This window comes from Hyperolius riggenbachi, chromosome 9 (genome assembly GCF_040937935.1).
Source record: "Hyperolius riggenbachi isolate aHypRig1 chromosome 9, aHypRig1.pri, whole genome shotgun sequence".
Lineage (NCBI taxonomy): Eukaryota > Metazoa > Chordata > Amphibia > Anura > Hyperoliidae > Hyperolius > Hyperolius riggenbachi.
In genome coordinates, this window is record NC_090654.1 from 7,460,468 (window position 1) to 7,482,924 (window position 22,457).

The following is a 22,457-nucleotide window of genomic DNA, read 5'->3' on the forward strand; positions in this document are numbered from 1 at the left end:
TGATTTTTAACTTGTACATTGGCTTTTTGGCTCACTTATATAATAAATAAAACATTGCAATAGTGTTTTAAATTTCAATTTGGGGGCTAACAGTTACTCTTTAAACTGATCGGTAAATTATGTGCTAACATGCCCCCTAATTTCCATGAGAATAGCCATTTTCGGTAAATTACCTCACAAATTACCTCATGAGGAAAACATGACTAAAACCTACCAGAATTGCTAAAAGTCATTACCTCATGAGGTAAATTACCTCACATGAGGTAATTTGTTTGATAACCCTGTAAGAAATAAGCTATACAGGTCTCAAAGCTTTTGTTTGTGTGAGCAGCCATTTCCAATCACAACAGGTAAACAATAGTCTGGGTGCTGGAATCTTCTTCCACAAGCAATTGGTAAACAAAAGACTTCACTTCCTGTTAACTGACCTTAGGCGGAGATAAAGTTCAAATCTGCTGAAAAGCATCCTTTCAGCCAATGACACTGAGCCTCCTCAAAGGGAAGTGATGTGTGGTGAGGGGGTGGAGTCAAGAAGTATATAGAGTCTTTGACCATGTGTGAGAGGGGGTCTTTTGCTGGAATCTGCGGGGGTGAGAAGTGTCTTCTGGGATCTGCTGCCCAAAAAAGGCCCTGACAGGAAAAAAAATACGCAAGGAGACCCGAACGTATTGCCCGGAGAGTCAGGCAACGGGTAAGGAAAAATACATATCCTTCTCAGTTTAGGTTCCCTTTAACCACTTCAGGATTCGGCGTACGCTTAACTACGCCCCTGAATCCTGAAGTGGATGCCATGGAAACGGCCGCTCATACGAGCGGCCGTTCCATGTCAGTTCACGGAGCGTGTCTCCGTGAACACCCTGCGAGCCGCCGATTGCAGCTCGCAGGGTAATGTAAACACACGGGGAAGATCTTCCCCGGTGTTTACATGTAAACGGCGCTGCTGCGCAGCAGCGCCGTGGCAGAGATCGGCGATCCCCGGCCTCTGATTGGCCGGGGACCGCCGGCACCTGATAGGCTGAAGCCTATCCTATCCGGCGCAGGACGGAGTTCCGTCCTGCGCCGCTCACAGAGGGAGGGAGAGGGAGGGAAGGGGAAGGAGGCCAGGGAGCGCTGCGGAGGGGGGCTTTGAAGAGCCCCCCCCCCCCGCAAGCGCATGCAGCCGGCGGCGATCAGACCCCCCCAGCAGGACATCCCCCTAGTGGGGAAAAAAGGGGGGAAGTCTGATCGCCCTGGCTGCCAGCTGATCGGTGCTGCGGGCTGGAGAGCCCACGCAGCACCGATCAGGCAACCCCCCCCCCCCCCCCCTGGCACTGAAGTGGTTAATGGCAGAGGCTTCAAACTTGCTACAGTCGGTCATTGGGTGACTGAGTGACTGGAATCCAAATTCGCTAAAGGGGCGGGGCCACAAACATCCAATCAGATTTCCTTGGTGGATAAACTGCTTCCATTCACACATTTTTGATGCCAGGAACCTGAAAGCTCACAAACTTGGTCATTGAGTGACTGTGTGTCAGGTTACAAGTTTCACTGGTCAAAAATAAACTGCAGCCATTCTTACACTGTTAATGGCAGGGTTCTCAAACTTTGCACAGTTGGTCACTGGGTGACTGGAATTAATATTCAGGAAAATGGGTGGAGCCTACAACATCCAATTTATCTGTTGATTTTCAAGGGGAATATTTTAATTGCTGCCATTTTTACACTGTTAATAGCAGATGCCTCAAACCTGCTACAGTTGGTCACTGGGTGACTGGGGTTCAAATTAAGAAAGGGGGCGAGGCCACAAACAGCCAATCAGATTTGTTTAATTTAAATGGGAATATACAAATTATTGATACCAAGGACCTCAAAGCTCATAAACTTGTTAACTGAGTGACTGTATGTCAAGGTTACAAAAAGTGGGCGGCGCCAAGGCCGGATTACCGACCAGGCAACAAAAGCAGTCGCTTGGGGCCCCATTCAGAGTCAAAGGGGCCCCATCAGCACATAAACCAGCCCTTGCCATCCTGTCAGCGGTGGCTGGATGGTATAATGGTTAAAGGGACTCTGAGCAGTGCAGTAACTATGGAAAGATGCATATCATTTTAAAGCTCTCTTTCTCCTCTTTCCAATGATATATAAACGGCTGCTCTATGCCTTTTAGTTTTCGATATTTTCGCGATCGAAATCGCGGCCACAAGACGACTTTTCTCCAAAGTCAGCGGTGGCTGGATGGTATAATGGTGAAAGGGACTCTGAGCAGTGCAGTAACTATGGAAAGATGCATATCATTTTAAAGCTCTCTTTCTCCTCATTCCAATGATATACAAACGGCTGCTCTATGCCTTTTAGTTTTCGATATTTTCACGATCGAAATCGGGCCACAGGACGACTTTTCTCCAAAGTCAGCGGTGGCTGGATGGTATAATGGTTAAAGGGACTCTGAGCAGTGCAGTAACTATGGAAAGATGCATATCATTTTAAAGCTCTCTTTCTTCTCTTTCTAATGATATATAAACGGCTGCTCTATGCCTTTTAGTTTTTGATATTTTCGCGATCGAAATCACGGCCACAGGACGACTTTTCTCCAAAGTTGACAGCTCGATTCAGCACAATGCAATGAAATATAAGGAACCCAGGGGGATATAATTACCTACATCATGCTGGTAGGTGTGAGGATGTAATGAATTAGTTGTGGGTATGCTTAAAGGCATATCCACAGGCACTGCTTGGAGTCCCTTTAAGGGCTCTGCCGCTGACACAGGAGACCAGGGTTCGAATCTCAGCTCTGCCTGTTCAGTAAGCCAGCACCTATTCAGTAGGAGACCTTAGGCAAGTCTCTCTAACACTGCTACTGCCTATAGGGCGCGTCCTAGTGGCTGCAGCTCTGGCGCTTTGAGTCCGCCAGGAGAAAAGCACGATATAAATGTTATTTGTCTTGTCTTGTCAAATGATGCCGTGCGCTGCTGATTGTCTTCAGAGCCAGGCTCTCCTCCTAGGTCCCCCTCCTGCTACTGTGCGCTCTGCCGCTGCCCACTCCTCCCTCCCTTCCCACAGAGAACCACAGCTGCAGCAAGAATGATAGCAGCAGATGGCAAACACTCACTCACCTATCCATGATCCAAGCGATAGAGATCCCGTCATCTGAAACCCATCTGTCTCTTCTACAGTGCAGCCGCTCGCTCTGAACCTCCAGATTCTCAGATCAGACAGGAAGTAGGAAGTAGTAATAGTAGTAGTAACAGAGCGGCAGCACTCTAGAGGAGACAGATGGGCTCCGGATGACGGGACCTCTATTGCTTGGATCGCAATAGGTGAATGTGAGTCATCTGGTGCTGTCATTCTCCCCCGCTGCGGCTGCCTTCTCTGCTGGACTATCGTATTCACTGGGATGGAGGCTGCATGGTGGCTGTTTAGTTTGGGAGGAAATCGGTTGTTCGGTGGTGGGGGTGGTTATGTAATTCTGTCTGGGGAACGGCTTCCGGTTTGGCGGTGTCCAGAGCTTTCTGCTATTGCCAGGCTGGAGATGCAGGGGGATAGTGCTGCTGCTGTGATATCTGGCGCCCTCTTCACAGGGGTGCCCCAGCCCCTGAGTGCAAATGTCCCAGCCATTCATCTCTCACTCTGCATTTTGCTGCTGCTATTCCCTGCATTGTGCACCCACAGAGGAAAGCGTGCTGTTGCCCATAGCAACCAGTAGTTCGGCTGCCCGGTGTGTGCGGCATATTGCGGTGCAGCTGCATCTTCTGATTCTATTACGACATGATGGGGGGCCCCAATCAGTTACTTTGCTTAGGGCCCCATTTAGCCTTAATCCGGCTCTGGGCGGCGCCAACAACTACATTTTTTACATGACAAAATATAAACTGCAGCCATTCTTACACTGTTAATGCCAGGGTTCCCAAACTTGACACAGTTGGCCACTGGGTGACTGAGATAATTATTCAGAAAGTGGGTGGAGCCTACAGCTGCCACTCAAAATTCACCTACTGATTTTCAAGGGGAATATTTACATTGCTACTATTCTTACACTGTTAATGGCAGAGGCCTCAAACCTGATACAGTCAGTCATTGGGTGACTGGGGTCCAAATTCACTAAAGAGAGTGGAGCCACAAACAGCCAATCAGATTTGTTAGATTGATTTTAGCCATTCTGTTATTGGCAGGGTTCTCAAACTTGACACAGTAGGTCACTGGATGGCTGGGATTAATATTCAGGAAAGTGGGTGGTGCCTACAACAGCCAATCAAAATTCACCTATTGATTTCCAAGAGGAATATTTACATTGCTGCACTTCTTACACTCTTAATGGCAGAGGCCTTAAATCTGGTACAGTCAGTCACTGTGAGACTGAAACTGCTGCTACTCTTACACTGTTAATAGCAGAAGCCTTAAACCTGCTACAGTCGGTCATTGGGTGACTGGGGTTCAAATGCACTAAAGGGGCGGAGCCACAAACAGCCAATCAGATTTCCTTGCTGGATAAACTGCTTCCATTCACACAATTTTGATGCCAGGAACCCAAAAGCTCACAAACTTGAGTGACTGTGTGTCAAGGTGGAATCAAAAACAGATTTCCCTGGGAAAATGTAAACTGCAGCCCTTCTTCACTGTTAATGGCAGGGTTCCCAAACTTAGCACAGCTGGTTACTGGGTGACTGTGATTAATATTAAGAAAAATGGGTGAAGCCTAAAAAAGCCAATCAAAATTCATCTGTTGACTTTCAAGGGGAATATTATAATTGCTGCCATTCTTGCACTTTTGATGGCACAAGCCTCAAACCTGGTACAGTTGGTCATTGGGGTTCAAATTCAGAAAAGGAGGCAGAGCCACAAACAGCCAATCAGATTTGTTTAATTTCATGGGAAAATACAAATTATTGATGCCAAGGACCCCAAAGCTCACAAACTTGGTCATTGAGTGTTTGTGTGTTAGGGTTAGAAAAAGTGGGCAGAGCCAACAGCAGCTGAATACATACCCGGGCAACGCCGGGTCATCAGCTAGTACATAATAATAATATGGTAGGACATTAGGCTATGACTATGGTAGGATTAGAGTGTGAGCTCCTCTGAAGACAGTCAGTGACATGGCTATGTACTCTGTAATGTGCTGCAGAGGATGTCAGTGCTATATAAATAAATAATAATAATAATAACAACAACATGGTAGGACATTAGACTATGGTAGGATTAGAGTGTGAGCTCCTCTGAGGACAGTCAGTGACATGACTATGTACTATGTAAAGTGCTGCAGAAGATGTCAGTGCTATATAAATACATAATAAAAATATGGGCGGACAGACTATGACTATGGTAGGATTAGAGTGTGAGCGTCTCTGAGGACAGTCAGTGACAGGACTATATACTCTGTAATGTGCTGCAGAAGATGTCAGCGCTATATAAATACATAATAATAATATGGTAGGACATTAGACTATGACTATGGTAGGATTAGAGTGTGAGCTCCTCTGAGGACAGTCAGTGACATGACTATGTACTCTGTAATGTGCTGCAGAAGATGTCAGTGCTATATAAATACATAATAATAATATGGTAGGACATTAGATTATGACTATGGTAGGATTAGAGTGTGAGCTCCTCTGAGGACAGTCAGTGACATGACTATGTACTCTGTAAGATGCTGTAGAAGATGTCAGTGCTATATAAATACATAATAATAATATGGTAGGACATTACACTATGACTATGGTAGGATTAGAGTGTGAGCTCCTCTGAGGACAGTCAGTGACATGACTATGTACTCTGTAATGTGCTGCAGGAGATGTCAGTGCTATATAAATACATAATAATAATATGGTAGGACATTAGACTATGACTATGGTAGGATTAGAGTGTAAGCTCCTCTGAGGACGGTCAGTGACATGACTATGTACTCTGTAATGTGCTGCAGAAGAGGTCAGTGCTATATAAATACATACTAATAATAATATGGTAGGACATTACACTATGACTGTGGTAGGATTAGAGTGTGAGCTCCTCTGAGGACAGTCAGTGACATGACTATGTACTCTGTACAGTGCTGCAGAAGATGTCAGTGCTATATAAATACATAATAATAATATGGTAGGACATTAGACTATGACTATGGTAGGAGTAGAGTGTGAGCTCCTCTGAGGACAGTCAGTGACATGACTATGTACTCTGTAATGTGCTGCAGAAGATGTCAGTGCTATATAAATACATAATAATAATATGGTAGGACATTAGGCTATGACTATGGTAGGATTAGAGTGTGAGCTCCTCTGAGGACAGTCAGTGACATGACTATGTACTCTATAATGTGCTGCAGGAGATGTCAGTGCTATATAAATACATAATAATAATATGGTAGGACATTAGACTATGACTATGGTAGGATTAGAGTGTGAGCTCCTCTGAGGACAGTCAATGGCATGACTATGTACTCTGTAATGTGCTGCAGGAGATGTCAGTGCTATATAAATACATAATAATAATATGGTAGGACATTATACTATGACTATGACTATGGTAGGATTAGAGTGTGAGCTCCTCTGAGGACAGTCAGTGACATGACTATGTACTCTGTAATGTGCTGCAGAAGATGTCAGTGCTATATAAATACATAATAATAATATGGTAGGACATTAGACTATGACTATGGTAGGATTAGAGTGTGAGCTCCTCTGAGGACAGTCAGTGACATGACTATGTACTATGTAATGTGCTGCAGAAGATGTCAGTGCTATATAAATACATAATAATAATATGGTAGGACATTACACTATGACTATGGTAGGATTAGAGTGTGAGCTCCTCTGAGGACAGTCAGTGACATGACTATGTACTCTGTAATGTGCTGCAGGAGATGTCAGTGCTATATAAATACATAATAATAATATGGTAGGACATTAGACTATGACTAGGGTAGGATTAGAGTGTGAGCTCCTCTGAGGACAGTCAGTGACATGACTATGTACTATGTAATGTGCTGCAGAAGATGTCAGTGCTATATAAATACATAATAATAATATGGTAGGACATTAGACTATGACTATGGTAGGATTAGAGTGTGAGCTCCTCTGAGGACAGTCAGTGACATGACTATGTACTCTGTAATGTGCTGCAGGAGATGTCAGTCCTACATAGAGGTACAGCCAGGATCCATTGCTAAGCCTCCTCCAGCCTGTATCGCCAAGACCTCTGAACCCCCCCCCCCCCCCCACACACACACACACACACACAAACACACTATTCACACCCTGAGACAAAAGATGGCCAAGCGAAGGGGGAGGAAGAAGCAGGATAGAAAATCCCCTATTATACGCTGGTCACTGCAGCCATGGCCTGCCCTGGGCCATATCCGGACATAGCAAAGGCTGGAGAATGGTTTGTTTAATATAAGTGACCACACAGCAGTACCTCCAGCTATGTTGTGGTGATCACTGCAGCCATTAGCTGGGTCATATCAGGACAGGCTGCTGATTGGGGAATGCTTAGTTTACTTTGCTCTTACAAATGCTATAGAGGATTGTGTCCCGCCTGTGGTAAGGCCGTACACAACCAAACTGCCTGATTGTCAACTGACTTTAGTCTGTTGGACGACAATCAGACATGTGTATACGACAAACGACTTGACGAACAACTGATAACAGGAAGTTTGCCTGATCCAACTGTCGGATCTACTTACACGAATGTTGGTCTGATATTGTGCAGTTGATGCATGTGTACAGGTCGTTTGAATGACTTGTAAATGACTTGTAATCGGGCGTAACTAGGACCCACCGGGCCCCCCTGTAGAAACTCTGATGGTTCTCCCATCCCGGGGGCCCACTCAGGGCTGGTTTGGGGGGCTGGAGGAGTCGCAGCATGAGGAGAAAGTTGGCCACACATCGGCGGGGAGGGGAGACGGTCCTCCCCCCCCTCAACTCAGGCTCTCCCCTCTGCGCACCCCTCCATCAATTACTGTGTGTGTGCAGGCGACGGACAAATACACATACCTTCTTTGCGTTCCGCGGTGGATGTTCCTCATTCTTGCGTCTGTCGCTACTTCCTGTATAAACAGGAAGTAGCATAAGAGGCTAGAGCGAGGAACATCCGCGGTAGAACACAAAGAAGGTATGTGTATCTGCCTGTCGCCTGCACACACACATGAATTGATGGAGGGGTGCACAGAGGGGAGATCCCGAGGTGAGGGAGGAGGGGGACTGTCCCCCCTCCCCGCCGATGTCTGGCCAATCTCTCCCGTCATACTGTGACCCCTCCTGCCCCCCAAAACGGCCCTGAGCAGGCCCCAGGGGAACCCAGGCTTCCCCCTCCCCCCCGCGGGTACAGTGGCTGCATCCCCCATTGTTATGCCCCTGCTTGTAATTGTTTTGAATGTGTAGTTAGTCATTCCGCTTGCGTGCGCAGTATGTAAATGAGTCGGTCATTTATCCATCTGGACGTGTGGACATACAGGTTGTGTGGTTCGTTGGGTCGTGCGGGTGGTCATGTGCATGTTGTGCACTAGTTAGATGTGTGTACGTAGCTTTAGTCAGTCTGCAGTGCAGTGTGATCTCATTACAGAACCACACCTGATAAGCAGGGCTGTACAAACCTAATGAGGTGTCTGAGGCTCCACCTGCTGGACACAGTCAGTAAATATGTATATGCATGAGTAACACTCTAGATTGTAAGCCTTGGGGTAGGGTCTTTCTTCCTCCTTATGTCTTCTACCTGATCATACACCTCCATTACCATACACCCCTCCTATGGATCTGAGTGAACCTAACTGGCCTAATCTCCATGCTCCATCCAGTGACTAAGCATTACCTTGTACTCATACTGTGCTGTGTGATCTTCATGCTCCATCCAGTGACTAAGCATTACCTTGTACTCATACTGTGCTGTGTGATCTCCATGCTCCCATCCAGTGACTAAGCATTACCTTGTACTCATACTGTGCTGTGTGATCTCCATGCTCCCATACAGTGACTAAGCATTACCTTGTACTCATACTGTGCTGTGTGATCTCCATGCTCCCCTCCAGTGACTAAGCATTACCTTGTACTCATACTGTGCTGTGTGATCTCCATGCTCCCCTCCAGTGACTGACTAAGCATTACCTTGTACTCATACTGTGCTGTGTGATCTCCATGCTCCCCTCCAGTGACTAAGCATTACCTTGTACTCATACTGTGCTGTGTGATCTCCATGCTCCACCCAGTGACTAAGCATTACCTTGTACTCATACTGTGCTGTGTGATCTCCATGCTCCATCCAGTGACTAAGCATTACCTTGTACTCATACTGTGCTGTGTGATCTCCATGCTCCCCTCCAGTGACTAAGCATTACCTTGTACTCATACTGTGCATGTGTGATCTCCATGCTCCATCCAGTGACTAAGCATTACCTTGTACTCATACTGTGCTGTGTGATCTCCATGCTCCATCCAGTGACTAAGCATTACCTTGTACTCATACTGTGCTGTGTGATCTCCATGCTGCATCCAGTGACTAAGCATTACCTTGTACTCATACTGTGCTGTGTGATCTCCATGCTCCATCCAGTGACTAAGCATTACCTTGTACTCATACTGTGCTGTAGTAGCAGTAGGGTATTGTACCTTGTACTCATACTGTGCTGTGTGATCTCCATGCTCCCATCCAGTTACTAAGCATTACCTTGTACTCATACTGTGCTGTGTGATCTCCATGCTCCATCCAGTGACTAAGCATTACCTTGTATTCATACTGTGCTGTGTGATCTCCATGCTCCATCCAGTGACTAAGCATTACCTTGTACTCATACTGTGCTGTGTGATCTCCATGCTCCCCTCCAGTGACTAAGCATTACCTTGTACTCATACTGTGCTGTGTCATCTCCATGCTCCATCCAGTGACTAAGCATTACCTTGTACTCATATTGTGCTGTGTGATCTCCATGCTCCCCTCCAGTGACTAAGCATTACCTTGTACTCATACTGTGCTGTGTGATCTCCATGCTCCCCTCCAGTGACTAAGCATTACCTTGTACTCATACTGTGCTGTGTGATCTCCATGCTCCCCTCCAGTGACTAAGCATTACCTTGTACTCATACTGTGCTGTGTGATCTCCATGCTCCATCCAGTGACTAAGCATTACCTTGTACTCATACTGTGCTGTGTGATCTCCATGCTCCCCTCCAGTGACTAAGCATTACCTTGTACTCATACTGTGCTGTGTGATCTCCATGCTCCATCCAGTGACTAAGCATTACCTTGTACTCATACTGTGCTGTGTCATCTCCATGCTCCATCCAGTGACGGACTAAGCATTACCTTGTACTCATACTGTGCTGTGTGATCTCCATGCTGCATCCAGTGACTAAGCATTACCTTGTACTCATACTGTGCTGTGTGATCTCCATGCTCCATCCAGTGACTAAGCATTACCTTGTACTCATACTGTGCTGTGTGATCTCCATGCTCCATCCAGTGACTAAGCATTACCTTGTACTCATACTGTGCTGTGTGATCTCCATGCTCCATCCAGTGACTAAGCATTACCTGGTACTCATACTGTGCTGTGTGATCTCCATGCTCCATCCAGTGACTAAGCATTACCTGGTACTCATACTGTGCTGTGTGATCCCCATGCTCCCATCCAGTGACTAAGCATTACCTTGTACTCATACTGAGCTGTGTGATCTCCATGCTCCATCCAGTGACTAAGCATTACCTTGTACTCATACTGTGCTGTGTGATCTCCATGCTCCCATCCAGTGACTAAGCATTACCTTGTACTCATACTGTGCTGTGTGATCTCCATGCTCCCATCCACTGACTAAGCATTACCTTGTACTCATACTGTGCTGTGTGATCTCCATGCTCCATCCAGTGACTAAGCATTACCTTGTACTCATACTGTGCTGTGTGATCTCCATGCTCCCCTCCAGTGACTAAGCATTACCTTGTACTCATACTGTGCTGTGTGATCTCCATGCTCCCCTCCAGTGACTAAGCATTACCTTGTACTCATACTGTGCTGTGTGATCTCCATGCTCCATCCAGTGACTAAGCATTACCTTGTACTCATATTGTGCTGTGTGATCTCCATGCTCCCCTCCAGTGACTAAGCATTACCTTGTACTCATACTGTGCTGTGTGATCTCCATGCTCCCCTCCAGTGACTAAGCATTACCTTGTACTCATACTGTGCTGTGTGATCTCCATGCTCCATCCAGTGACTAAGCATTACCTTGTACTCATACTGTGCTGTGTGATCTCCATGCTCCCCTCCAGTGACTAAGCATTGCCTGGTACTCATACTGTGCTGTGTGATCTCCATGCTCCCCTCCAGTGACTAAGCATTACCTTGTACTCATACTGTGCTGTGTGATCTCCATGCTCCATCCAGTGACTAAGCATTACCTTGTACTCATACTGTGCTGTGTGATCTCCATGCTCCATCCAGTGACTAAGCATTACGTTGTACTCATACTGTGCTGTGTGATCTCCATGCTCCATCCAGTGACTAAGCATTACCTTGTACTCATACTGTGCTGTGTGATCTCCATGCTCCCCTCCAGTGACTAAGCATTACCTTGTACTCATACTGTGCTGCGTGATCTCCATGCCCCCATCCAGTGACTGACTAAGCATTACCTGGTACTCATACTGTGCTGTGTGATCTCCATGCTCCATCCAGTGACTAAGCATTACCTTGTACTCATACTGTGCTGTGTGATCTCCATGCTCCCATCCAGTGACTAAGCATTACCTTGTACTCATACTGTGCTGTGTGATCTCCATGCTCCCCTCCAGTGACTAAGCATTACCTTGTACTCATCCTGTGCTGTGTGATCTCCATGCTCCCCTCCAGTGACTAAGCATTACCTTGTACTCATACTGTGCTGTGTGATCTGGTTTTCTTGTATTCCTAAATTGTCATATTGCTGTATGTCACCCCTAAATATTGTCTGTAACCTAAACTAATGTCCAGCGCTGCGTAATATGTTGGCGCTTTATAAATACAATAAATAAGTAAATAATGCTTCTTGTTTATCTGCTTCATAACATTTGCTTTATAATGAATCCAAAATATAAGGAAAAGCAATAGAAATGATTAGTTTCATGTGACATGTTTCTTATCACAGGCGGCTCATCACTGGAAGTAATACAGAGAATAGAGATTATTATCAGTGACAGAGAAACAAATACAATTATAATCATGTGACAATAAACGAGGATTTCAGGATATAATGATTCAGGACAGAAACCAGGAATTGTCCCTGGAAATCACAGACCGCTAGTAATTACTGGCAGGACAATCAGCCAATCACAATCCTCTCCCTGTGATGTCACCAGTGGGCGGAACTCTCACACCCCCTGACTCCCCCCAAAAATCTTTATACAACTATCCCCCCATACCCATAACCCAGCATGGAGGGGCTCAGTGAAGGTGGCAGTGAAGGTGTGTAGGTGTCTGATGGGGTCACACAGGGCATAAAAGGAGATCTGCCCGGCCTCATAATCCAGAGATATCCTGACTCTGTCACTGGGGATCCCGATGGGGTCACACAGGGCATAAAAGGAGATCTGCCCGGCCTCATAATCCAGATATATCCTGAATCTGTCACTGGGGATCCCATCAGGTAACAGGATCACTTCTCCGTCATGTCTCACTGAGTACTGATTACCATCCCTCCGCAAACCCCAGGACTTGTTATTATTTCCAATCAGTGACTGACCTCCCCTCCTGGCTATACTGGGGTAACACATCCCAACTGCCCATCCCTCTGATCCCCCAACATCCACTTCCCAGTAATGTTTCCCTGAGGAGAAACTCCGGCTGCTCAACACCTGAGACCACTCAAATCTCTCTGGTGTTTCTGGGCGGTTTTGCCCTATTTGTGACCGGGAAGCAGATTTCCGGTCATCTGATATATGTAGATTATTACCAGCTGTGTTCACATCCAGTAATATGTCTGCAGGCTGTACAGAGATCCCCCCAGTTACCCCAGACATGATATCAGCTAGTCCTGTGTGTAATGTTTGTGAGATGCCGACCACATCCAGATCCCCTCCATCATGAAGCCGCTTATCATGTCTGTCTTCCGTGTCACACAAGTCACCTGTGTCTGATTCCTGTAAGACAGTCAGTGGATCAGTCATGTTACACAGCTCCTCAATGTGACGCATCTTCCTGGACAGCTCCTCCTGCTTTATCTCCAGCTGTCTGATGATGTCATCATAGCATTGTACATGCCTCATGATGTCACTCAGGACTCTCTTCTCCAGCTCCTCCAGGCGTCTCCTGAGGTCTCTAAACAGATCAGTGACTCTCTCTGCTTCACCATCTGCTTTTTCTTGTACTTTTCTCCTGCGTTCCTCCAGACTCTGGACTCTTTTCTTAGCCTCCTCTGTCTCTGCCATCAGTGTCTGCAGATCATTTCTCAGCTTCTTTTTCTTCTTCTCAGAGGCCTCCTGCAGTGTCTCCACCTGGTGTCCCCGATGTTCTCCAGCCAGAGTGCAGGTTACACAGACACATGAGGCATCCTTAGTGCAGTAATACTCCAGGATCTTCTTATGGACGGAGCATTTCCTGGTCTCTGGGGAGGTGGTGGGGGCACATAAGACGTGTTCTGGTGCCTTGCTGTGGACTCTCAGGTGTTTATTACACATAGAAGCGTCACACAGCAGACAGGACATAACAGCAGGTACAGGAGAATGGATACAGTAATTACAATGGACTCCGGCCCCCTCCTGATCTGGCTGAGTAGTCAGGAAACGCTCTGCTATGTTCCTCAGAGCAATGTTCCTGTGCAATCCAGGCCGCTCCTTGTACTTCTCTCTACATTCAGGACAGGAATAACCTGCAGAGCCCTCCTGTGAGTCCAGCACACGCCCAATACAGACCCGGCAGAAGTTGTGACCACATCTCAGCATTACAGGATCTGTATAAATGTCCAGACAGAGGGAACACTTCAGCTCCTCGCTCAGATCAGCAGACGCCATCGCTGGCAGCAGGACAGGAAACCAAAGTAAAAGTCTCTTAATCTCGGAATCCAGAACAACCAGTTACTTATTATTTGCCTTGGGGAGGGGCTGAGTATTTTGGGTGGCAGCACAGAGACATACTGGATTACACTCCCACCGAACAGCACCAGCTTCCTGGTCTAAACTGGGACACAGTCTGCATGGAGTTTGCATATTGTCCTACTATAATAGGGACTATGGCAAGGATTACACTGTGAGTGCCTCTCAGGGATCGTCTGTAACATGACTATACACTGTGACTATCTATATATATAATAGAGTAAGTGCCTCAACCTTCAAACAAGAAGAAGAAGTACTTTGCATGTGAAAATATATGCGTGCTCAAACACCAAGTTTAAGGCCTCCTTTCCATGGACTGTTGAACTGTGTGCTCAGCAAGCAGTTGCCAGGCAGCAGGGAGCCATTGTGAGAGTATGAGAAGCATTTCACTGTCTATCAGCAGTCTGAGGAAAGGAGGCCTAACCCTAGCAAGTCTGGCTTTGCAAATCTGGCCTAATTGGCTATTCATGAGGCAATGCTCATGCAAATATGCATTTGCTTTCGCATGCTAAACTATGCAGGGTCAAAAAACTAATACCGCAAAGCAGTCGCCCTGCGGGAATTAGTTCATGCTACATTAGCACTATCCAGGAGCGCCACAGGGAGGCTTCCCAATGCCCCCATACAACTGGGGGGGACCGCGGGGTCCCAGGCTCTCTCACTGCCTAGGAACCACAGCGGCACCCCGGAGGGGGAGGCTGGGTGGTGCAGCCAACCCCCCCAAGCGTGGCCAGCACCGGGGAGAACCGTCTGCACCCACCTCCCAATATTAAAAACAGGCACATACATTAACGTCCATTGCGTTCTGCTACATGCGCATCAATTTTCACATGGAAAGCAGTTTTTGCAGTTTGTATCCTTTGGAGACAGGTGGTGGATGGCTTGTTCCGGTGGTGCGAGCCCTGGAGTGAGTTGTCTGCGCCTGTTCCCCCCCCCCCCTTCCCTCTGGAGTGTTGTATGTGAGCCAGGAATGGTCGTAGTCAGCCAACTTCGCTACGCTGGAAATACGCGTAGTTTTATGCAATTACGCTTCCCCAAGCTACGGCTTCGAAATCAAATATTCGCTTTGTATGCATTTCGTAGACTACGCGTTAAAATACGCAATTACGCGTAGTGTATGCGGATGCTTATGCCCACATGCAGAAAATTTTACGCATTAGTTCCTCTGTAAATGTTTGTACCGGGAACTCTTCTATGCGTACACTCCCCTTTCCAATGCGTAAATTTGTAAGCATACAATCGAACTCGGAAAATTAGACGTGAGTAACGCATTCTAAAACTTGGTGTTTGAGCATGCATGATTTTTCTCATGGAAAGCATTTTTTGCAGTTTGTATCCTTTGGAGGCAGGTGGTGGATGGCTTGCTCCGGCGGTGTGAGCCCTGGAGTGAGTTGTCTGTGCTTGTCCTCCCCCCCCCCCGGAGTGCTGTATGTGAGCCAGCCCTGAGCTCTAAAGCTCGGGGTGACCCATGCTTCACTCTTTTCTCATGTGGTGCCCCCAAGTTAATGCGCATGTAGCAGAATGCAATGGACGTTAAGGTAGGTGCCTGTTTTTAATATTGGGAGGTGGGTGCGGACGGCTCTCCCCGGCGCTGGCCACACTTGGGGGGGGGGGGGTCGCCTGCACCACCCAGCTTCCCCCTCCGGGGTGCCGCTGTGGTTCCCAGGCAGTGAGAGAGAAAGGGACCCCGCGGTCCCCTCGGTTCTATAAAAAGGGGGCATGGGGAATCCTCCCCGTGGCGCTCCTGGATAGTGCTAATGTAGCATGAACTAATTCCTGCATGGCGACCGCTTTGCGGTATTGGTTTTTTGACCCTGCATAGTTTGGCATGCGAAAGCAATTGCCTCATGATGAATTGCCAATTGGGCCAGATTTGCAAAGCCAGACTTGCTAGGGTTAAACTTGGTGTTTGAGCACGCATACATTTTCTCATGGAAAGCCTACTTCTTCTTCTTGCTTCAAGGTTGAGGCACGTACTCTATTAGGCCTGGAACCCACTGCAAAACGCAATCGCTAATCGCAAGCGCTAGCATTTTGTATGAGCAGTTTGTAAACAGTTTAATGAGCGTTTTAGGGAGCTGTTTTAAAAGGTGTATCAATTTGCCAGCGTTTGCGATTAGCGATTTAAAGTCTGATTGGTCCTTTCAATTAATTTTAATTTTGTTACAGTGTGCAGTAACTTCAAAGCGCTAGCAAAATCGCTCAGTGCAGGTTTTGTTGAGCGATTAGCCCGCGCTTCTATACTTTTACATTGAAGCGCAAACGCTCCTAAAATGCTGCATGTCCTGCGTTTGCGATTTGGGGAATCGCAAACGCTCCAGTGGAATTTGCCACATCCATTAACATTAGCTGAGCGATTTTGGAAAACGCTAGCGTTCTCACGCGCTCGCTAAATGCTCACAAAAGCGCTCTTGTGGGTTCCAGCCCTTAGATAGATAGATGCGGCGTATGCTACGACGCGGGTCAGCTAGTAGAATATAATTATGGTAGCAGTAGATTGTGAGCTCCTCTGAGGACAGTCAGTGACATGACTATGTACTCTGTAATGTGCTGCAGAAGATGTCAGTGCTATATAAATACATAATAATAATATGGTAGGACATTAGACTATGACTATGGTAAGATTAGAGTGTGAGCTCCTCCGAGGACAGTAAGTGACATGACTATGTACTCTGTAATGTGCTGCAGGAGATGTCACTGCTATATAAATACATAATAATAATATGGTAGGACATTAGACTATGACTATGGTAGGATTAGAGTGTGAGCTCCTCTGAGGACAGTCAGTGACATGACTATGTACTCTGTAATGTGCTGCAGAAGATGTCAGTGCTATATAAATACATAATAATAATATGGTAGGACATTAGACTATGACTATGGTAGGATTAGAGTGTGAGCTCCTCTGAGGACAGTCAGTGACATGACTATGTACTCTGTACAGTGCTGCAGAAGATGTCAGTGCTATATAAATACATAATAATAATATGGTAGGACATTAGACTATGACTATGGTAGGATTAGAATGTGAGCTCCTCTGAGGACAGTCAGTGACATGACTATGTACTCTGTACAGTGCTGCAGAAGATGTCAGTGCTATATAAATACATAATAATAATATGGTAGGACATTAGACTGTGACTATAGTAGGATTAGAGTGTGGGCTCCTCTGAGGACAGTCAGTGACATGACTATGTACTCTGTAATGTGCTGCAGGAGATGTCAGTGCTATATAAATACATAATAATAATATGGTAGGACATTAGACTGTGACTATAGTAGGATTAGAGTGTGAGCTCCTCCGAGGACAGTCAGTGACATGACTATGTACTCTGTAATGTGCTGCAGAAGATGTCAGTGCTATATAAATACATAATAATAATATGGGAGGACATTAGACTATGACTATGGTAGGATTAGAGTGTGGGCTCCTCTGAGGACAGTCAGTGACATGACTATGTACTCTGTAATGTGCTGCAGGAGATGTCAGTGCTATATAAATACATAATAATAATATGGGAGGACATTAGACTATGACTATGGTAGGATTAGAGTGTGAGCTCCTCTGAGGACAGTCAGTGACATGACTATGTACTCTGTAATGTGCTGCAGGAGATGTCAGTGCTATATAAATACATAATAATAATATGGTAGGACATTAGACTGTGACTATAGTAGGATTAGAGTGTGAGCTCCTCCGAGGACAGTCAGTGACATGACTATGTACTCTGTAATGTGCTGCAGGAGATGTCAGTGCTATATAAATACATAATAATAATATGGTAAGACATTAGACTATGACTATGGTAGGATTAGAGTGTGAGCTCCTCTGAGGACAGTCAGTGACATGACTATGTACTCTGTAATGTGCTGCAGGAGATGTCACTGCTATATGAATACATAATAATAATATGGTAGGACATTAGACTATGACTATGGTAGGATTAGAGTGTGAGCTCCTCTGAGGACAGTCAGTGACATGACTATGTACTCTGTAATGTGATGCAGAAGATGTCAGTGCTATATAAATACATAATAATAATATGGTAGGACATTAGACTATGACTATGGTAGGATTAGAGTGTGAGCTCCTCTGAGGACAGTCAGTGACATGACTATGTACTCTGTACAGTGCTGCAGAAGATGTCAGTGCTATATAAATACATAATAATAATATGGTAGGACATTAGACTATGACTATGGTAGGATTAGAGTGTGAGCTCCTCTGAGGACAGTCAGTGACATGACTATGTACTCTGTACAGTGCTGCAGAAGATGTCAGTGCTATATAAATACATAATAATAATATGGTAGGACATTAGACTGTGACTATAGTAGGATTAGAGTGTGGGCTCCTCTGAGGACAGTCAGTGACATGACTATGTACTCTGTAATGTGCTGCAGGAGATGTCAGTGCTATATAAATACATAATAATAATATGGTAGGACATTAGACTGTGACTATAGTAGGATTAGAGTGTGAGCTCCTCCGAGGACAGTCAGTGACATGACTATGTACTCTGTAATGTGCTGCAGAAGATGTCAGTGCTATATAAATACATAATAATAATATGGGAGGACATTAGACTATGACTATGGTAGGATTAGAGTGTGGGCTCCTCTGAGGACAGTCAGTGACATGACTATGTACTCTGTAATGTGCTGCAGGAGATGTCAGTGCTATATAAATACATAATAATAATATGGGAGGACATTAGACTATGACTATGGTAGGATTAGAGTGTGAGCTCCTCTGAGGACAGTCAGTGACATGACTATGTACTCTGTAATGTGCTGCAGGAGATGTCAGTGCTATATAAATACATAATAATAATATGATAGGACATTAGACTACGACTATGGTAGGATTAGAGTGTGAGCTCCTCTGATGGACAGTCAGTGACATGACTATGTACTCTGTAATGTGCTGCAGGAGATGTCAGTGCTATATAAATACATAATAATAATATGGTAGGACATTAGGCTATGACTGTGGTAGGATTAGAGTGTGAGCTCCTCTGAGGACAGTCAGTGACATGACTATGTACTCTGTAATGTGCTGCAGAAGATGTCAGTGCTATATAAATACATAATAATAATATGGTAGGACATTAGACTATGACTATGGCAGGATTAGAGTGTGAGCACCTCTGAGGACAGTCAGTGACATGACTATGTGCTCTGTAATGTGCTACAGGAGATGTCAGTGCTATATAAATACACAATAATAATATGGTAGGACATTAGACTATGACTGTGGTAGGATTAGAGTGTGAGCTAATCTGAGGACAGTCAGTGACATGACTATGTACTCTGTAATGTGCTGCAGATGTCAGTGCTATATAAATACATAATAATAATATGATAGGACATTAGACTACGACTATGGTAGGATTAGAGTGTGAGCTCCTCTGATGGACAGTCAGTGACATGACTATGTACTCTGTAATGTGCTGCAGAAGATGTCAGTGCTATATAAATACATAATAATATGGTAGGACAGACTATGACTATGGTAGGATTAGAGTGTGAGCTCCTCTGAGGACAGTCAGTGACATGACTATGTACTCTGTAATGTGCTGCAGAAGATGTCAGTGCTATATAAATACATAATAATAATATGGTAGGACATTAGACTGTGACTATGGTAGGATTAGAGTGTGAGCTCCTCTGAGGACAGTCCGTGACATGACTATGTACTCTGTAATGTGCTGCAGGAGATGTCAGTGCTATATAAATACATAATAATAATATGGTAGGACATTAGGCTATGACTATGGTAGGATTAGATTGTGAGCTCCTCTGAGGACAGTCAGTGACATGACTATGTACTCTGTAATGTGCTGCAGAAGATGTCAGTGCTATATAAATACATAATAATAATATGGTAGGACATTAGACTATGACTATGGTAGGATTAGAGTGTGAGCTCCTCTGAGGACAGTCAGTGACATGACTATGTACTCTGTAATGTGCTGCAGAAGATGTCAGTGCTATATAAATACATAATAATAATATGGTAGGACATTAGACTATGACTATGGTAGGATTAGAGTGTGAGCTCCTCTGAGGACAGTCAGTGACATGACTATGTACTCTGTACAGTGCTGCAGAAGATGTCAGTGCTATATAAATACATAATAATAATATGGTAGGACATTTGACTGTGACTATAGTAGGATTAGAGTGTGGGCTCCTCTGAGGACAGTCAGTGACATGACTATGTACTCTGTAATGTGCTGCAGGAGATGTCAGTGCTATATAAATACATAATAATAATATGGTAGGACATTAGACTGTGACTATAGTAGGATTAGAGTGTGAGCTCCTCCGAGGACAGTCAGTGACATGACTATGTACTCTGTAATGTGCTGCAGAAGATGTCAGTGCTATATAAATACATAATAATAATATGGGAGGACATTAGACTATGACTATGGTAGGATTAGAGTGTGGGCTCCTCTGAGGACAGTCAGTGACATGACTATGTACTCTGTAATGTGCTGCAGGAGATGTCAGTGCTATATAAATACATAATAATAATATGGGAGGACATTAGACTATGACTATGGTAGGATTAGAGTGTGAGCTCCTCTGAGGACAGTCAGTGACATGACTATGTACTCTGTAATGTGCTGCAGGAGATGTCAGTGCTATATAAATACATAATAATAATATGATAGGACATTAGACTACGACTATGGTAGGATTAGAGTGTGAGCTCCTCTGATGGACAGTCAGTGACATGACTATGTACTCTGTAATGTGCTGCAGGAGATGTCAGTGCTATATAAATACATAATAATAATATGGTAGGACATTAGGCTATGACTGTGGTAGGATTAGAGTGTGAGCTCCTCTGAGGACAGTCAGTGACATGACTATGTACTCTGTAATGTGCTGCAGAAGATGTCAGTGCTATATAAATACATAATAATAATATGGTAGGACATTAGACTACGACTATGGTAGGATTAGAGTGTGAGCTCCTCTGATGGACAGTCAGTGACATGACTATGTACTCTGTAATGTGCTGCAGGAGATGTCAGTGCTATATAAATACATAATAATAATATGGTAGGACATTAGGCTATGACTGTGGTAGGATTAGAGTGTGAGCACCTCTGAGGACAGTCAGTGACATGACTATGTGCTCTGTAATGTGCTACAGGAGATGTCAGTGCTATATAAATACACAATAATAATATGGTAGGACATTAGACTATGACTGTGGTAGGATTAGAGTGTGAGCTACTCTGAGGACAGTCAGTGACATGACTATGTACTCTGTAATGTGCTGCAGATGTCAGTGCTATATAAATACATAATAATAATATGATAGGACATTAGACTACGACTATGGTAGGATTAGAGTGTGAGCTCCTCTGATGGACAGTCAGTGACATGACTATGTACTCTGTAATGTGCTGCAGAAGATGTCAGTGCTATATAAATACATAATAATATGGTAGGACAGACTATGACTATGGTAGGATTAGAGTGTGAGCTCCTCTGATGGACAGTCAGTGACATATGTACTCTGTAATGTGCTGCAGAAGATGTCAGTGCTATATAAATACATAATAATAATATGGTAGGACATTAGACTGTGACTATGGTAGGATTAGAGTGTGAGCTCCTCTGAGGACAGTCCGTGACATGACTATGTACTCTGTAATGTGCTGCAGGAGATGTCAGTGCTATATAAATACATAATAATAATATGGTAGGACATTAGGCTATGACTATGGTAGGATTAGATTGTGAGCTCCTCTGAGGACGGTCAGTGACATGACTATGTAGTCTGTAATGTGCTGCAGAAGATGTCACTGCTATATAAATACATAATAATAATATGGTAGGACATTAGACTGTGACTATGGTAGGATTAGAGTGTGAGCTCTTCTGAGGACAGTCAGTGACATGACTATGTACTCTGTAATGTGCTGCAGGAGATGTCAGTGCTATATAAATACATAATAATAATATGGCAGGACATTAGACTATGACTATGGTAGGATTAGATTGTGAGCTCCTCTGAGGACAGTCAGTGACATGACTATGTACTCTGTAATGTGCTGCAGGAGATGTCAGTGCTATATAAATACATAATAATAATATGATAGGACATTAGACTACGACTATGGTAGGATTAGAGTGTGAGCTCCTCTGATGGACAGTCAGTGACATGACTATGTACTCTGTAATGTGCTGCAGGAGATGTCAGTGCTATATAAATACACAATAATAATATGGTAGGACATTAGACTATGACTGTGGTAGGATTAGAGTGTGAGCTCCTCTGAGGACAGTCAGTGACAAGACTATGTACTCTGTAATGTGCTGCAGATGTCAGTGCTATATAAATACATAATAATAATATGATAGGACATTAGACTACGACTATGGTAGGATTAGAGTGTGAGCTCCTCTGATGG

The 22,457-nt window shown here is 44.8% G+C and overlaps 2 protein-coding genes across 8 annotated transcripts in view; both read right to left on the reverse strand.

The window, feature by feature from the left end:
• Positions 1–22,457, reverse strand: part of IQSEC1 (IQ motif and Sec7 domain ArfGEF 1) — a 1,051,066-nt gene that overhangs the window by 900,845 nt on the left and 127,764 nt on the right. The window lies entirely within an intron of this gene.
• LOC137532317 (E3 ubiquitin-protein ligase TRIM11-like) lies at positions 12,301–13,938 on the reverse strand. The gene is made up of 2 exons (XM_068252729.1): positions 12,553–13,938; positions 12,301–12,474 (listed from the first exon to the last, which is right to left on the reverse strand). The coding sequence occupies exons 1-2, from the start codon at positions 13,936–13,938 to the stop codon at positions 12,301–12,303; spliced, it is 1,560 nt and encodes a 519-aa protein (XP_068108830.1).

Excerpts from the sequence above, each read along its gene's own strand:
- LOC137532317 (XM_068252729.1), bottom strand. The coding sequence starts at position 13,938 with ATGGCGTCTGCTGATCTGAGCGAGGAGCTGAAGTGTTCCCTCTGTCTG. Across the intron at positions 12,475-12,552 it reads ATGGGATCCCCAGTGACAGA|AGAGTCAGGATATCTCTGGA; the intron begins TTCAGGATATAT and ends ATCCCCAGTGAC.